The sequence below is a fragment of the Lonchura striata genome, chromosome 6 (assembly GCF_050655825.1).
Source record: "Lonchura striata isolate lonStrDom1 chromosome 6, ASM5065582v1, whole genome shotgun sequence".
Lineage (NCBI taxonomy): Eukaryota > Metazoa > Chordata > Aves > Passeriformes > Estrildidae > Lonchura > Lonchura striata.
In genome coordinates, this window is record NC_140708.1 from 4272128 (window position 1) to 4284685 (window position 12558).

At 54.5% G+C, this 12558-nt stretch overlaps 1 protein-coding gene across 4 annotated transcripts in view; it reads right to left on the reverse strand.

Moving 5' to 3' along the window:
- The window catches only part of ADAMTS14 (ADAM metallopeptidase with thrombospondin type 1 motif 14), a 29957-nt gene continuing 17399 nt past the window's right edge, over nucleotides 1-12558 (reverse strand). For all 4 annotated transcript variants that reach the window (XM_085583875.1, XM_031505128.3, XM_085583874.1 and 1 more), the window contains 16 exons: nucleotides 10035-10140; nucleotides 9792-9935; nucleotides 9096-9228; nucleotides 8861-8974; nucleotides 8542-8690; nucleotides 8166-8341; nucleotides 7186-7319; nucleotides 6801-6924; nucleotides 6611-6691; nucleotides 6299-6462; nucleotides 5713-5878; nucleotides 4944-5076; nucleotides 4595-4802; nucleotides 3920-4046; nucleotides 3432-3542; nucleotides 1-2934 (listed from right to left, as the gene is read on the reverse strand). In XM_085583875.1, coding sequence (XP_085440001.1) covers nucleotides 2609-2934; nucleotides 3432-3542; nucleotides 3920-4046; nucleotides 4595-4802; nucleotides 4944-5076; nucleotides 5713-5878; nucleotides 6299-6462; nucleotides 6611-6691; nucleotides 6801-6924; nucleotides 7186-7319; nucleotides 8166-8341; nucleotides 8542-8690; nucleotides 8861-8974; nucleotides 9096-9228; nucleotides 9792-9935; nucleotides 10035-10140 — 2396 coding nt within the window. In that variant the 3' untranslated portion in view covers nucleotides 1-2608. The remainder of the gene's footprint in view (nucleotides 2935-3431; nucleotides 3543-3919; nucleotides 4047-4594; nucleotides 4803-4943; nucleotides 5077-5712; nucleotides 5879-6298; nucleotides 6463-6610; nucleotides 6692-6800; nucleotides 6925-7185; nucleotides 7320-8165; nucleotides 8342-8541; nucleotides 8691-8860; nucleotides 8975-9095; nucleotides 9229-9791; nucleotides 9936-10034; nucleotides 10141-12558) is intronic.

Below are 12558 nucleotides of genomic sequence, written 5' to 3' on the forward strand. Positions count from 1 at the left end.
ACATTATGTTAGAGTTCAAAAAAAAAAAAAAGGAACCCAACAAAATTAATAAATATTAAAAGTTAAAAAGCTCTGAATCTCGTATGTACAAAACTTTATACATCATGGTAACACTGGACAAGGTCACAGCACAGGGACAACTCCATGCACCCATCTGGTTTAGGAGGGTGCAGGGGATCAGAGTCACCCTCTCCTCCTCTAGACAGGACCAGAGACAGGACAAAGCCACCCAAGATCAGCCTGCCTTCAGCTGGAATAAGTTCCCCATCCCTGGAAGTGTTCAGGGCCAGGATGGGGCTGTCTAGGGGAAGGTGTCCCTGCCCATGGCAGGAGGGCTGGAACTGGATGAGCTGTACAGCTCCTTCCACCCCAAAGCATTCCAGGATCCCATGAAAGCCCTGCAGCATCACCACCCCAGAGCAGCCACGGCTGGTGGGGGAGGTTATCACAGCCTGCTTTAGATCTCCCCCACCTCTCAGGAGATCCTGAGGTCAAAATCAGCACCCACAGTGGAGCCCCCTGCTCAAACGCCCCCAGGGACAGTGGGTGCACGGAGCTGGGTCAGCTCCCAGCCCCAGCTCTCCCCTGAGGTGTAGGAGGAACCACTGCAAATATTCCTTAAGCAATAAAGCACCGAAGTCTAGGCCAGCACGGAAGAGAGGGGAGCAGCTGGGAATTCCGGAGGAAGGACATCACAGCCCATTTTTGAGGGGAAAGGTCTTTTTGTTATGCTCCTCCGAGAGCAAACAAAGTGATCTTTGGCACAATAAATAAATGCTGGCACTCCCATGGAGGGGCTGGGAAGGGGCACAGCAGTGGTGGAGACATTCCAAGGGATGAACCCCACCCTGGTATCCCCACAGGATCCCCTGTGGGTACCAGTGTGCATGTCCTGGGTCTGGGTATGCCACAGGCACCCTCCATGTGCCCACTCCCACGAGGTGTGCCAGCTGTGTGGCTCAGACAGATGGGGGGTTTGTTCCATGTTTTGGGATGCCTACCTAAGGCCAAAGGGCAGCACCCAGGAGGCCGGGGGCCTCCAGCCTCAGGTACTTTAAGAGAAGGTGGAAAAATGCTCGTCCAGCTGTGCCTCGGCAGCAGGAGGGTGTTGGGAAGCCTCAGGAGAGCAAATGCAAAGTCCAAAGTTTAAAACATCCAGAATGCAGAGGGGTCTCCATCCATTTCAGTCAAAGCAAGCACCTCAACCCTGTCACAGTCCATGCCAGACTGAGAAAATCACCCCAGCCACCTCACCAGCAAGCCCTGGCTACCTGCAGAGCTCACAAACACTGTCCCTAGGGATGCCACATCCTATTCCTTGGATACCAAGGAAGCAGGAGCCTCAGGGCCAGCGGATGCACCCACACCATGCATGTGCTCCCAAGGACATCCCACTCTGCAATGCCAAACTGGTCTGTCTGCCAAGCCTTGCCTTCCCAGGACTCCACCTCCCCGTTCCCACAACTTCCTACCCCCCAGATGCCCACCTTCCCCTGCCACTGCACCCAGAGGTGCCTTAAGTACCAAAACCATGGAAGCCCCCTCAGGGACACCATTTTCGAGAGGTTTTTGAGGACTGAAACTTGTCAAGGCAAACCCTGTACCCAGTGCTGGCCCAACACCCAGCAAGGAGAGGGCAGCCCAGGGCTCCTAAAGTGCTGTGCAAATGTTTAGTATTTGGCACAATAACTTGTAACAGCATTAATCACCCCTTTCCACCCTTCCCCGAGCAATTAGAGATGCAGATGAATCCTCGTCTCTCTCCTCTCCTTGTAACTGCCCCTAAAATCCACTCCTGGCTTCCCCATCACTCCCATTTCCCCTGGAAGCTGTTGCTGCCCCAGAGGCACTGGGTCCAAAGGTGCAGGGATGAGGTAGTGATCCTGGGCACTGGTATCAGCTCAAGGCTGGCCAAGGGCAGTACTGGCTAAAAAACAGTCACCCCCAGGTGATGGGCATTTTTGACACCAATTTTTGGTCTTTGACCTGTGGTACTTATTGCTCACTTTGGAATCTCCTGGATCATTTCCTGCCTCCAGGATTCTATGCTTGTCACATTCCACCTTCCCCCAGACATGTTTCCCAAACTCTCTACCCCAACAAGGACAGCCAAAGTAGCAGTTTGGGATTTCCCCTCTCTTCACCTCACCAGTTTCCCTGCCTAGATTCCCAGGATCCTCCCACTGCTATCCCCAAGCTCCAGGGCTGAAGCACCAAGCCAGGACCCTCCTATCCAGCACATCCTGTGTTGGTGCTTGGAGCAGGGGGAAGGAAAATGCGACATTAAAGCCATCACTCCTCCCACATATTTTTAGCACCTTGGGAGGAAGCAGCCTGTGTACCTGCAGCTTTTTTTGCCCTTTTCCATCTTTTTTCCCACAGCACTGTCAAAAAACGCCATGGCATGACTGGAAGGGCAAGCAGGACCATGGGAAATGAGTGGTTTTCCCAGGAATTTCTGGGTGTGGGGTCAGGTCACTCCCAAACCTGGCAGTGCCACCCCTGAAAACCATTGCTGGAAGTTGGGGGAGAGGAAAAAGATTAAGAGAATGGGAGGGAAGAGGGAGAAAGGCTTTCCCTGCCTCACAGTGAGGTGGTCCCGAGCAGGTTACCTGCCCCCCTGGCCCCTTCCTGGCTCCCTTGGGGCTGGCAGCTCTCCTAGAGAAGCACCACTGCTGGATACCCCAGGGGCCAGAGTGGGGTCCCCAGCAGGCTCCCCCTGAGCCAGGGCAGTGGGGTAGGGGAAGAGCACCAGAGTGGGGCTGGGAGCAGTGGTTCCCAGGGGAATGCTGGAGACAGGGGTTGAACCAGTGCTGGAGGAGGCTTTCTTCCCACAGGATTCGCAGCAGAGCTTGTTGTATCCAGGGATGGAGCAGTAACGAGCCAGAACCTCCATCTGGCAGAAGATAGACTTGTCCCCGAGGCAAGGCTCCCCTGGAGAAGGACAGAACAGCATAAAATAAGGTGGCATTAGGCTGCCAGCCCTGCACCTCTCCAATGGGATTCCCAAAGGGAACAAGGTACCCTTTCTGCCTATCCACACAGGAAGCAGGCAAGAGGGACCTGGAAAATGAAGCTGAAGCACTGAAAAATTCTGTGCATGGAGAAAAAAACAGAAAGTAAGGGATGCTCCAAACCAAAATGCACAGCTATGAAGGACTCCAAAGGGGAAAACCAGGAGCAATCTCCCTCCTTAAAAAAATTCCAAGGTAAAAAGAAAAGGGCATAAAAACCGGGAGGCAAAAGGAGCTCAACATGGGAACTGCAGGACCTCGTACACCACAAGATGGCAATGGAGCAACGCGCTCTGGAGCAGAGGCATCGGGGATGCAGCAGCAGAGGCTGAAACTCCCCAGCAGCGCTGCTCTCCCACCTCTGCACTTCCCCGGGAGGGTTATCCTGGGAAACACCACCCTTACACGAGCACTTACTGGAGGAGATCTTGCTCACAGGGTTTTTGGCTCCGTCCTGGGGCACCCGCTGCCCTTTGGTCGTGCCGTGGTCACCGGCATCGACACTGGTGGTGATGCCGGAGAGCTTCCCTGCAGAGAGAACACCATGATGCCCAGCAGCCACAGGAGGCTGAGGGCACTCAAAATATCTCGGGAAGGTGTTTTGTTTGTTTTATGGGATCTCCTTAAAAACTAAATCCCTTAAGCACCCAGCATTTAAGCTGCTCAAACCCCACCTAACATAAACTCAAGGGCATCCATCTCCATCAGCTCATCACACATTCAAACTGCCAGAAAACCCAAAATCAGCCAATGCCAGGGCTAAGAGCAGAGAAGGGAAATATTTTGTCTGGCTTTTAAGTTTTTTTTACTGCCAGCCACATCAGGGACGTTCAAGCCAACCTTGTCCACTGGCATCTCTGGTTGATCCCCACCAGCACATGCCCCATCCCAGTGCCTCCTCTCACCCGGGCAGAGGGCCACGTGGCAGCCCTGGATGGCCTCTGGCTTGTCACCCTCGCAGCGTGCGCTGCTGTCACCACCCTTGCACACCACCTGCCGCTGCTGGACGCCTTCCCCGCAGGTCACCGAGCACTGCACCCAGACAGACAGACAGACAGTCAGCAACGGCATGGGGACAGCCCCCACATCCCCCAGGATGTGGTGGTGACTGTTCCTCAGGTGGATTTTGCTTTCTGATATGGGGTTTCCCTCCCTGTCTCCCAAACCCCCACGGTCTCTGCACAGCAATGCTCTCTCCTCTCTCGTTTTTCCTTGTACCCTTATTCCCAGAAGTTTTCAAAGCCAGGCTTGGAGCAACCTGGTCTAGTGAAAGGTGACATGATCAAGGCAAGGGGTTGGAATGAGATAGGTTTTAAGGTCCCTTCCAACCCAAACCATTCCAGGATTCTGTAAAAACATCACTGTCTCTTGTACCCGTATCTCCACCAAGGCCAGGCTGGATGAGACTCTGAGCAACCTGGTCTAATGGAAAGTGTCCCCATCCATGACAGCAGGGTTGGACTAGATGACCTTTACAGCTCCCTTTGAACCAAACCACTCTAGGATTCTACTCCATGACCCCTACAAGCACCTGACCTTCACACCCACCTCCCGTACCCTCCTTCCAGGGGCTTCCTCACCTCGGACCAGGCTCCTGTCCTCCACTGTGCGGGGCAGGGCAGGCGGCCGCAGGGCCGGCGTGTCTCGGGGCGCTGCCCCGGGCAGTATTTGGTGTGCAGGGTGCGGTTGGTGCCATCCTGCAGGCGCTGCAAGCACTGCACCGCCCGCGCCTGCACCCCCAGCTTCCCGCAGGAGCGGCTGCACGCACCCCACTCCTCAGCCACCCACCTGCCAGGGTGGGAACATGGACAAGGAGAAGGCATTTAAGGCAATGCTTATGCTGGGAAGCAGCTGGAAACGCTCCCAATGCGACCCCAGGCCACCCCCATGAGGAATGGGAGCACCTCGGGCCGCACAGAGAGGACTTACATGGGCTGGGAGCATTCCTGGAGGTTACAGCGCCTCCGGATTGGCTTTGGCTTCTTGCCGTTGTCACAGAAGTTCCTGTGCACCATCCGGCTGTCGCTCTTGCGACGGCAGCCGTACTTGGTGTACTGGATGCCTGAGGGGGCAGAGTGTGGGCAATGAGGTGGTGCATGTGGGATCCCTGCAGCTTCCTCCTGGTCTTCTCCTGCACCCCTGCTGGGATATGTGCCCCCAGATGTCACCACTCAGGTGGGACCCAAGGTTTGCTAAGAATGTTCCTGTGGCTGCTGAGCCCACCACTGAGTTCCCCAGCCCATGGAAAATGACCCAGCCCACAGGAGGGGTTTGGACCAGGTGATCTTTGAAAGCTCCTTCCAACACAAACCACTCTGATTCCCAGAGCACAAGGTGCTCCTCATGATCGAAGGGCCAGATCCCAGTGGCCATATGGAAATGAAGCTTTCACCAGCAAACCTCACGCCTACTTCTGCACAAACTTTAGTAGTGGTCATTTTTAAAATCACTGCTTCTTGGCTCAAATCCAGTTAGAACAGCCAAGGAATTCAAAAATCCTAGCAGGTCCACAGGTAGACAAAGGTACACACACCCAATCACGCAAGCCTGTTTCTGTAAGAAATCCAGCTAAAATGCTCACTTGAACTGCTTTGCAATGATTTCTCCTTGCCAGAGATGCCCCAAGGGGCTCACACACCCTCTACCATACCCAACACCCCCAGGCATGCCCTGTAGGCTGTTATGAAGAGGAAGTTACCTCCTCCACACGCCTTGGAGCACTGGGACCAGCTCTTGAGGGCCCACTCGTAGGAATCCATCTCCTCCAGCAGGACATTGTTATTTCCAATCATGGGCAGTAGGTCTTCGTGGATGATGTAGCGGTACATGAGGCTGCTCCTCACCTCCTCCTCCTGAGGGATGACCTGCAGGCCCAGAGGGAGCAGAGGGCAGAAGAATGATGCCATGGGAAAGGGACCACGTGGCAGGGCAGCCTACGCCCAAAACTGGGACAGAGGGATGGATGGGAGCACAGACCTGCCATTCCCCACATATCCAGGGAACCCAACCTCTAATTCCCCACAGACCAGCATAACTAAAATGGCATTTGGAGTCATAAACAACTGCTGCAGAGCAAAACGCAGCAACACATCCTTGTGCCATTCCCTCACGCAGCTGGTCACCCTTTGGTGCTTTTGGCTGGCTCATTCCCTGGATTTAATGACATGCCCTCTTCCTCTACCCACATCCTTCCATCACCTGCCACATACATTACACCTCAGACCACCTCCCCTGTCTGTGACAGTTGTCCCCAACCCCCCAGAGCATGTGCCAGCCAGGCTTACCAAAACACTGATGGCCTCGTGCAGGGGACCGCTGGTTTTCAGGCTCTCCTTGCCTTGTTCCACAGTGTATTCCCACTCCAAGCCCATCTCAATGAACACCTGGCTTTTGGCTTCCTGGCCCTTGGCATTCAGGATGAAGTTCCCCGTGGCTTGATTCTTAACAGCTGGAGGAGAAAGGAGGTATTTTCAATATCATTCCCTCTGGTCACTCACTTGGAGGATGGGAATGACCTACACAACACCCTCTTTGGTGGGAATTATGAGAAAAGGGTTGAGAAAGAGTGAAAGAGAGGTGGATTAGGGCATGCTCACCAATGCTGTGGGATGCTGGCTCCATCTCTTCTATCTGAAGGTGCCTTGCTCCAGCTGGGATCTCAAACATCTTCAAAACACCTGAAAGGGAGTGAAGAAGGATGGAAGGAAGAGAAACAGCAGGTTTCCTCCAACTGGACACAGGAATCCAGCTTGTGAATCTGCTTCCAAACTCACCCAGCCCTCTCACCTGGCTGCTTGGGGGTCTTGGCCAGCGTGCCCTTCACCGTCCGGCAGTGGGAATTGTCCCCACCGCAGACCCCACACTTGTCATCCTGCTTCAGGGAGCCAACCTCCTTGTCACAGCCAACGTGCTGGCACCCAGGGGAGGAAAGGACAAGCCTGGGGTTACATGCCTGAGGTCCAGCCTGGGATTACAGCCCTGCAGCCCAGCCCAGGGTTACAGCCCTGCAGCCCAGCCCAGGGTTACAGCTCTGTGGCCCAGCCCATCACTCCACCATCTCCCTTTGCTACACAAAGGCTTGGTCCCCAGGGGCAAAATCCCATGCCCCCAAGGGGCTGGACTCTCTCCTGGCCAGGGGAAGGACAGGGACAGCCCCACAAGAGCTCCTCACCACGCACTCGCCCCGGACACAGACGCTGTAGGGGTCTTGGTAGCTGCAGCGGGTTCCGTCGTGAACAACCTGGTTCATGAACACCACGTCTCCCGTGCCCTCGGACTGACAGATCAGCTCACACTTCTGAGCATCTGTGACAAAGGAAAAGGAAAAGGGAGAAAAAGAGAGGTGGGGGTGGGAAAAGGAGTTGTGGAAATTCATAACAATGAGTGAAGAGAGAAACTCATCTCAGCTTGTACCCCTGAGCACAGCCACAATTCCAAAGCCCAGGATATTCATGTGGCTGATTTCCAAGGCTATTTGCAGCTCAGGAGCCTGCACTTTTGCCTAGTACACTCAGGAAATGAAGGGAAGGACAGGACATACTACATGAGGCTGCAATGTAAGTAGGCAGCTCTGCTCTGGAAACAGGCTGGGAGAGCTGTGGGTGTTCAGCCCCAAGAACAGAAGGCTCTAGGGATAACTTAGAGCCCCTTCCAGTGCCTGAAGAGGCTCCAAGAAAGCTGGAGAGGGACTTTGGACAAGAAGAAAGGCGTGACAGGACAAGGGGAAATGGCTTCAAACTGACAGAAGGCACAGTTAGATGGGGTATTGGAAAGAAAATCTATATTGTGAAGGTGGGGAGGCCCTGGCACAGGTTGCCCAGAGAAGAAGTGGCTGCTTCCTAATCCCTGGAAGTGTTCTTCCAACTGTAAGCTGGTCTAGTGGAAGGTGTCCCTCCCTGCCCACGGCTGCAGGGCTGAAATGAGATCATCATTAAGGTCACTTCCAACCCAGACCATTTTGTGATTCCATGATTTTAAAAAGCTGGCTGCTCAATGTCAGCTTATTGCACAACAGTTTCCAGCCCAGGAGCTTCCCATCACCCAACACCTGTGCAGCTGGCATAGTCTCCATCCCAGGCTGATGGCCACCAGGGCAGAGTCCTCTGGAGGAATTTGGCTACTGCTCCTTTGCTAGGACCGGCCAGCACTCACCATCATGATGCTCGTAGGGAAGCCAGGAGTGTTTGCTGTTCTGGTGGGTGTAGTAGGAGTTGCGCTTGGAGCACTGCTGGGCACGGAAATCCTGGTAGGGCCCCGGGCACTCCTCGGCGTTGCACACCTGGTACTCGTAGGTGGCTCCCGGGCACTGGCGCCCTCCGTATGCTGGGCTGGAAAAGAAACCCAGTGCCTTGTGAGAGCGCTGGAGGGGGATGGTGCTCAAGCCCAGCACAGCTCAGTGCCCAAACGCACGGTACAGCTCCCGCAGGAACTGATGTCCCCATCCCTGCCAACAAGGGGAAGAGCCAGGAACCTCTGGCTCGCGGCACTTCCAGCTGGGAAAAGGGAGGGAGGCAGAACCCGGACGTACGGCGGGTGGTCGCAGCTGCGGCTGCGGGATCGCACGCCTCCCCCGCAGGTCCTGGAGCACGAGCCGAACTTGGACCAGGAGCTCCAGCTGCCATCCTGGCTGTAAGGCTGCTCCGACGTCTTCCAGATGCAGTGGCCCTTGAAGCACCACTGGAAGGGAGGAGAAGGAAAGAGTTCCAGACCTCTTCCAAAGCGCTCAGCACCAGTGGAGAGCCCTCCTGCACTCACAGCACTACAGAAACGGTAAAGCACAGGAGGAAGGGGCTCTTCATCATGCCCTCGGACACATCCCTCCCACAGGAAGCAGGACCAGCCCCTACCTTGCCAGGAGAGCACTCGGTCCCATCCAAGGGCGGTCCCTTCTTAGTCTTGCAGAAGTAGGGGTTGTCCGGGTGGCTGCACCACAGCTGCTTGCAGGGGTCAAAGGTGCGGAACTGGGGGCACAGAGGAGCTGGGCTGGGACAGCAGCGGCGAGTAGCAGCAGGCTGGTGGCAGCCAGACTGGCTGAGGACCCCAGGGAGGGGGGACAGCGTGGCCATACAGCCCCGTACTCACTGCCGTGCACGTCTTGTACCCCACGCCGAAGTCGAAGCGGCACTGCTCGTCCATGGAGTAATTAATTCCCGGCAGCTCAGGTAATGTGGGCCACTGGTGCTCAAAGGGGTCATCCAGGAGGCAGTTGTAGGAGCTGCAGAGAGAGGATCTCCTTCCATCATCCCATCCCTCAGTTCCAGGCCACTCTCCAAATTCATCTACTGAGAAATTTGAATTCTCATGGAATCCCAGAATGGTTTGGGTTGGAATGGTCCTTCAAGGCCATAGAGTTCCACCCCCCTGCCATGGGCAGGGACACCTTCCACTAGACCAGGCTGCCCCAAACCCCATCCAACCTGGCCTTGGATACTTTCAGGGATCCAGGGGCAGCCACAGCTCCTCTGGACAACCTGCAAGGGCCTCACCTCCCTCACAGGGAAGAACTTTTTCCTAATATCCCATCTAACCCTACTCTCTGTCAGTGGGAGGCCATTCTCCCTTGTCCAAAGTCCCTCTCCAGCTCTCTCAGAACCCCTTCAGGCACTGAAGAGGCTCCAAGGTCTCCCTGGAGCCTTCTGCCCTTCACGCCAAACACCCCCAGCTCTCCCAGCCTGGCTCCAGAGGCACTCCAGCCCTGGGAGCACCTTTGGGTACCAAAAGCCACCAGTCAGGGTCTGAAGGGAGACCACCCCCCGACCCCGGCTGGAAGGCTCATACTGGATGTAGCGGCTGAGCTCCTGCTTGCTGCAGCGGGACCAGTGGTAGCGGTGGAAGGCGGCCTGGACCAGCGGCGCCATGATGCTCCCCATGCTGGTCTCATCGGAGCAGCGGTTGCCCTGGCCGTCGTGCTCCATGCCCAACCTGGTGGGAAAACCCCAAGGGATTCACAGCTGCAGCAGCAGAAAGCCCCCTCTGCAAACAGAGGGGCACCATCACTGCCAGCTCTGCCCCCAGACTTACACGTGCCCGGTCTCATGGGCGACGACGAAGGCTGAGGAGAAGCCGTCCTCGTGGTTGAGGGTGCAGCTGCGGAGGGGGTGGCACATCCCCGTCACCGGAGCGTAGCCTGGGGCAAAGACAGGAGGGAAGGACAGAGGAGAGGAGAGAGAAAATCTTTGAGAGAGGAGGGGAAAAATGAAAAATTAAGGGGAAAAAAAAAAAGTGCCAAATCCACAAATACATAATCTGGCTTCACTGCAATAGAAGAGAAAACAGAGGGGAAGGCTGAAGAGGAGGGACTGCCCAGGTCACTTGGATGGCTGCCCAAGGACTGGCTCAGCAGTGTGTGCCAAAAGCCAGCAGAGGTTGCCATGGGGCTTGCTGGCACCACTCTGCCCTGGTGCCAACACACCTGTGCAGGCAGGAGGGCAGAAACAGCACCCACAACACCCTGTCATTGTGGGTGGCCACCGCCTCCCAGCCAGGAATGGCATCCCCCACATTCTTCTTCATTTAAAACAAACAAATAAGGAAAGAGAGAAAGAAGAAAAGGCGTGAAGCGCTCCCCAGAGCCCTGCCAAAACCACAGCCCTGATCCCCATGGGGTGTACCCACACATGCACCCACCCTGGCCCCAGGACCCCAGACCTCGATCAAGTGCAGTGCAGTGGGGCAGCTGTGGGCAGAGGAATCTTCCCCCGCCCAGGCAGCAACACATCACCTTTTCCTTTCTTTTTCACCTTATTTTTGTCCAATTGAATTAACTTGCTGGCACACTCCAGAATTTACTCCCCAAAGTTTTTTTACGTGTGTTGTTTTTTTTTTAAGGGTGACCCTTTTTGGCATCAAGGAAGTTAGTGAAGGAGGCCTTAAAGGTCAGAGAGGCAAAAGCAGGGCAGGCCCATGCTGGATAACTGGGGATTGGCATGCTGGAAGAGGAGAGCTCAGCAAGCCAGGAGTAGGCAGCAGCAGGAGAGGGATGCTGATAAGCTGACCCTACACCCACCCTGGCCAAACCACGGGGTCCACAGAGCCCCCCATCCTTGTGGGATACTTGATCCACACCAAGTCACTCCCATAATGGGGCTTAACCATAGAGTAATAAATCAAGTCCTGGATAAATAATTTGAAAATATTTTTTTACCCCCATGAAACTTTCCACAAGAAAGAATAAAGTTGTGGGAAACTTTCTCTACAAGGGGAGGGCAAATTTATTTTGTCTAGGATGAAAACTGGATAAATTCCCAACCAAGGAAGCTGTGGTTGGGAGATGGGACAAAGGAATATGAAAAGGTGGATGCTCACAAAGGCAAGTTTTTTGTAAGGAAGACCCCAGTAAGAATTGGAAGGAGTATAAAAGGTTCTCCACAGGAGAACAATAGGAAGAAGCAACTACCTGGAAAATATTTAATTCTGAGAACAAGCATCCTTCAGGCCAGGCCAGAATACCCCTCTGTGCCACTCACTGCAGAGGGACAAGACCTCTACAGCAGCAATTAATAACCCATTACAACCCATCTCTCCACTGCTTTTCTCTTCAGAGGGCATATTTGGGATAATTTGGTGCCACGCTCTTGTTCTTCATTCCACACATCCCCAAGCTTAACAGGGCATTGGGGATCCACAAGGATTTTGTTTTGGGGAAAACAGGCAAGAGCAAGCACAGTGTTACTATTCCAGCAGCCCAATCAGAAGGAAATTCCCAGTGGATGAGAAGCACCTTGTGCCATGCAGCACAGCCAGACAAGGACGTGGGGACTTCCACAGAAAGTCCTGGAGATGTGTGACAAGCAAAGAGCCAGATCCGTAGGGAAAAAGGGAAGGAGCTGCTGGAAGGAGCACCCCTAGAGCAGGGCTACTCCACTGCTCTCATGACTCCTTCCCACCAAGGAGCAGCCTAGGGAGTCTCCCCCTTCTGCCAAAAAAGGTCCTCTCACCAATGCCTTTGGACACAGTCACTTTGCCAGGAAGGATCTAGAAAAACGAAACAAAAGCTGGTATTTCACCCGTGTGACTCTGGATAAGGAGACCAGGGCAGAGATAAGGTCACCAGCTTGGCACAACCCAAGGTCTGCTATTTGGTGGCCACAGGCACATTGAGGAGGGTTTCCAGCTGGATTTCTCCTGAGGTTCATCTCCTGCTGAGGAAGATCCTTCTCAGGGAGGTAATCCAAGTTAGGACAGGTTTCCTTCTTCACCCTTCCTTCCTCCTGTGCACACCTGGAGGATTTGTGCTATAGATCAGGGTGACAATACCCACCCCACTCACAGCATCGAACGGAGCCACCTGACGGAAATCCAGACCTGGCCAGCAGCGTGAAAAGGAGGAGATGGGAATTTGGAAGCAAGCAGGCTCAGAACTGGGAAAAGTCATCTCTCCTGGTAACACCAAAGCACCTGTTTTCCTAATGGAGCCATGAAACACCAGAAGATTTTCCTGAAAATTTTTATTAGCAAGGCCTCCAACTTCTCAGACCACACCAGCACAATCTCTGCACCAAGAGGGTGAGAGATTACTGCAGTAAAATTTCCTCTTTTGCCCAGG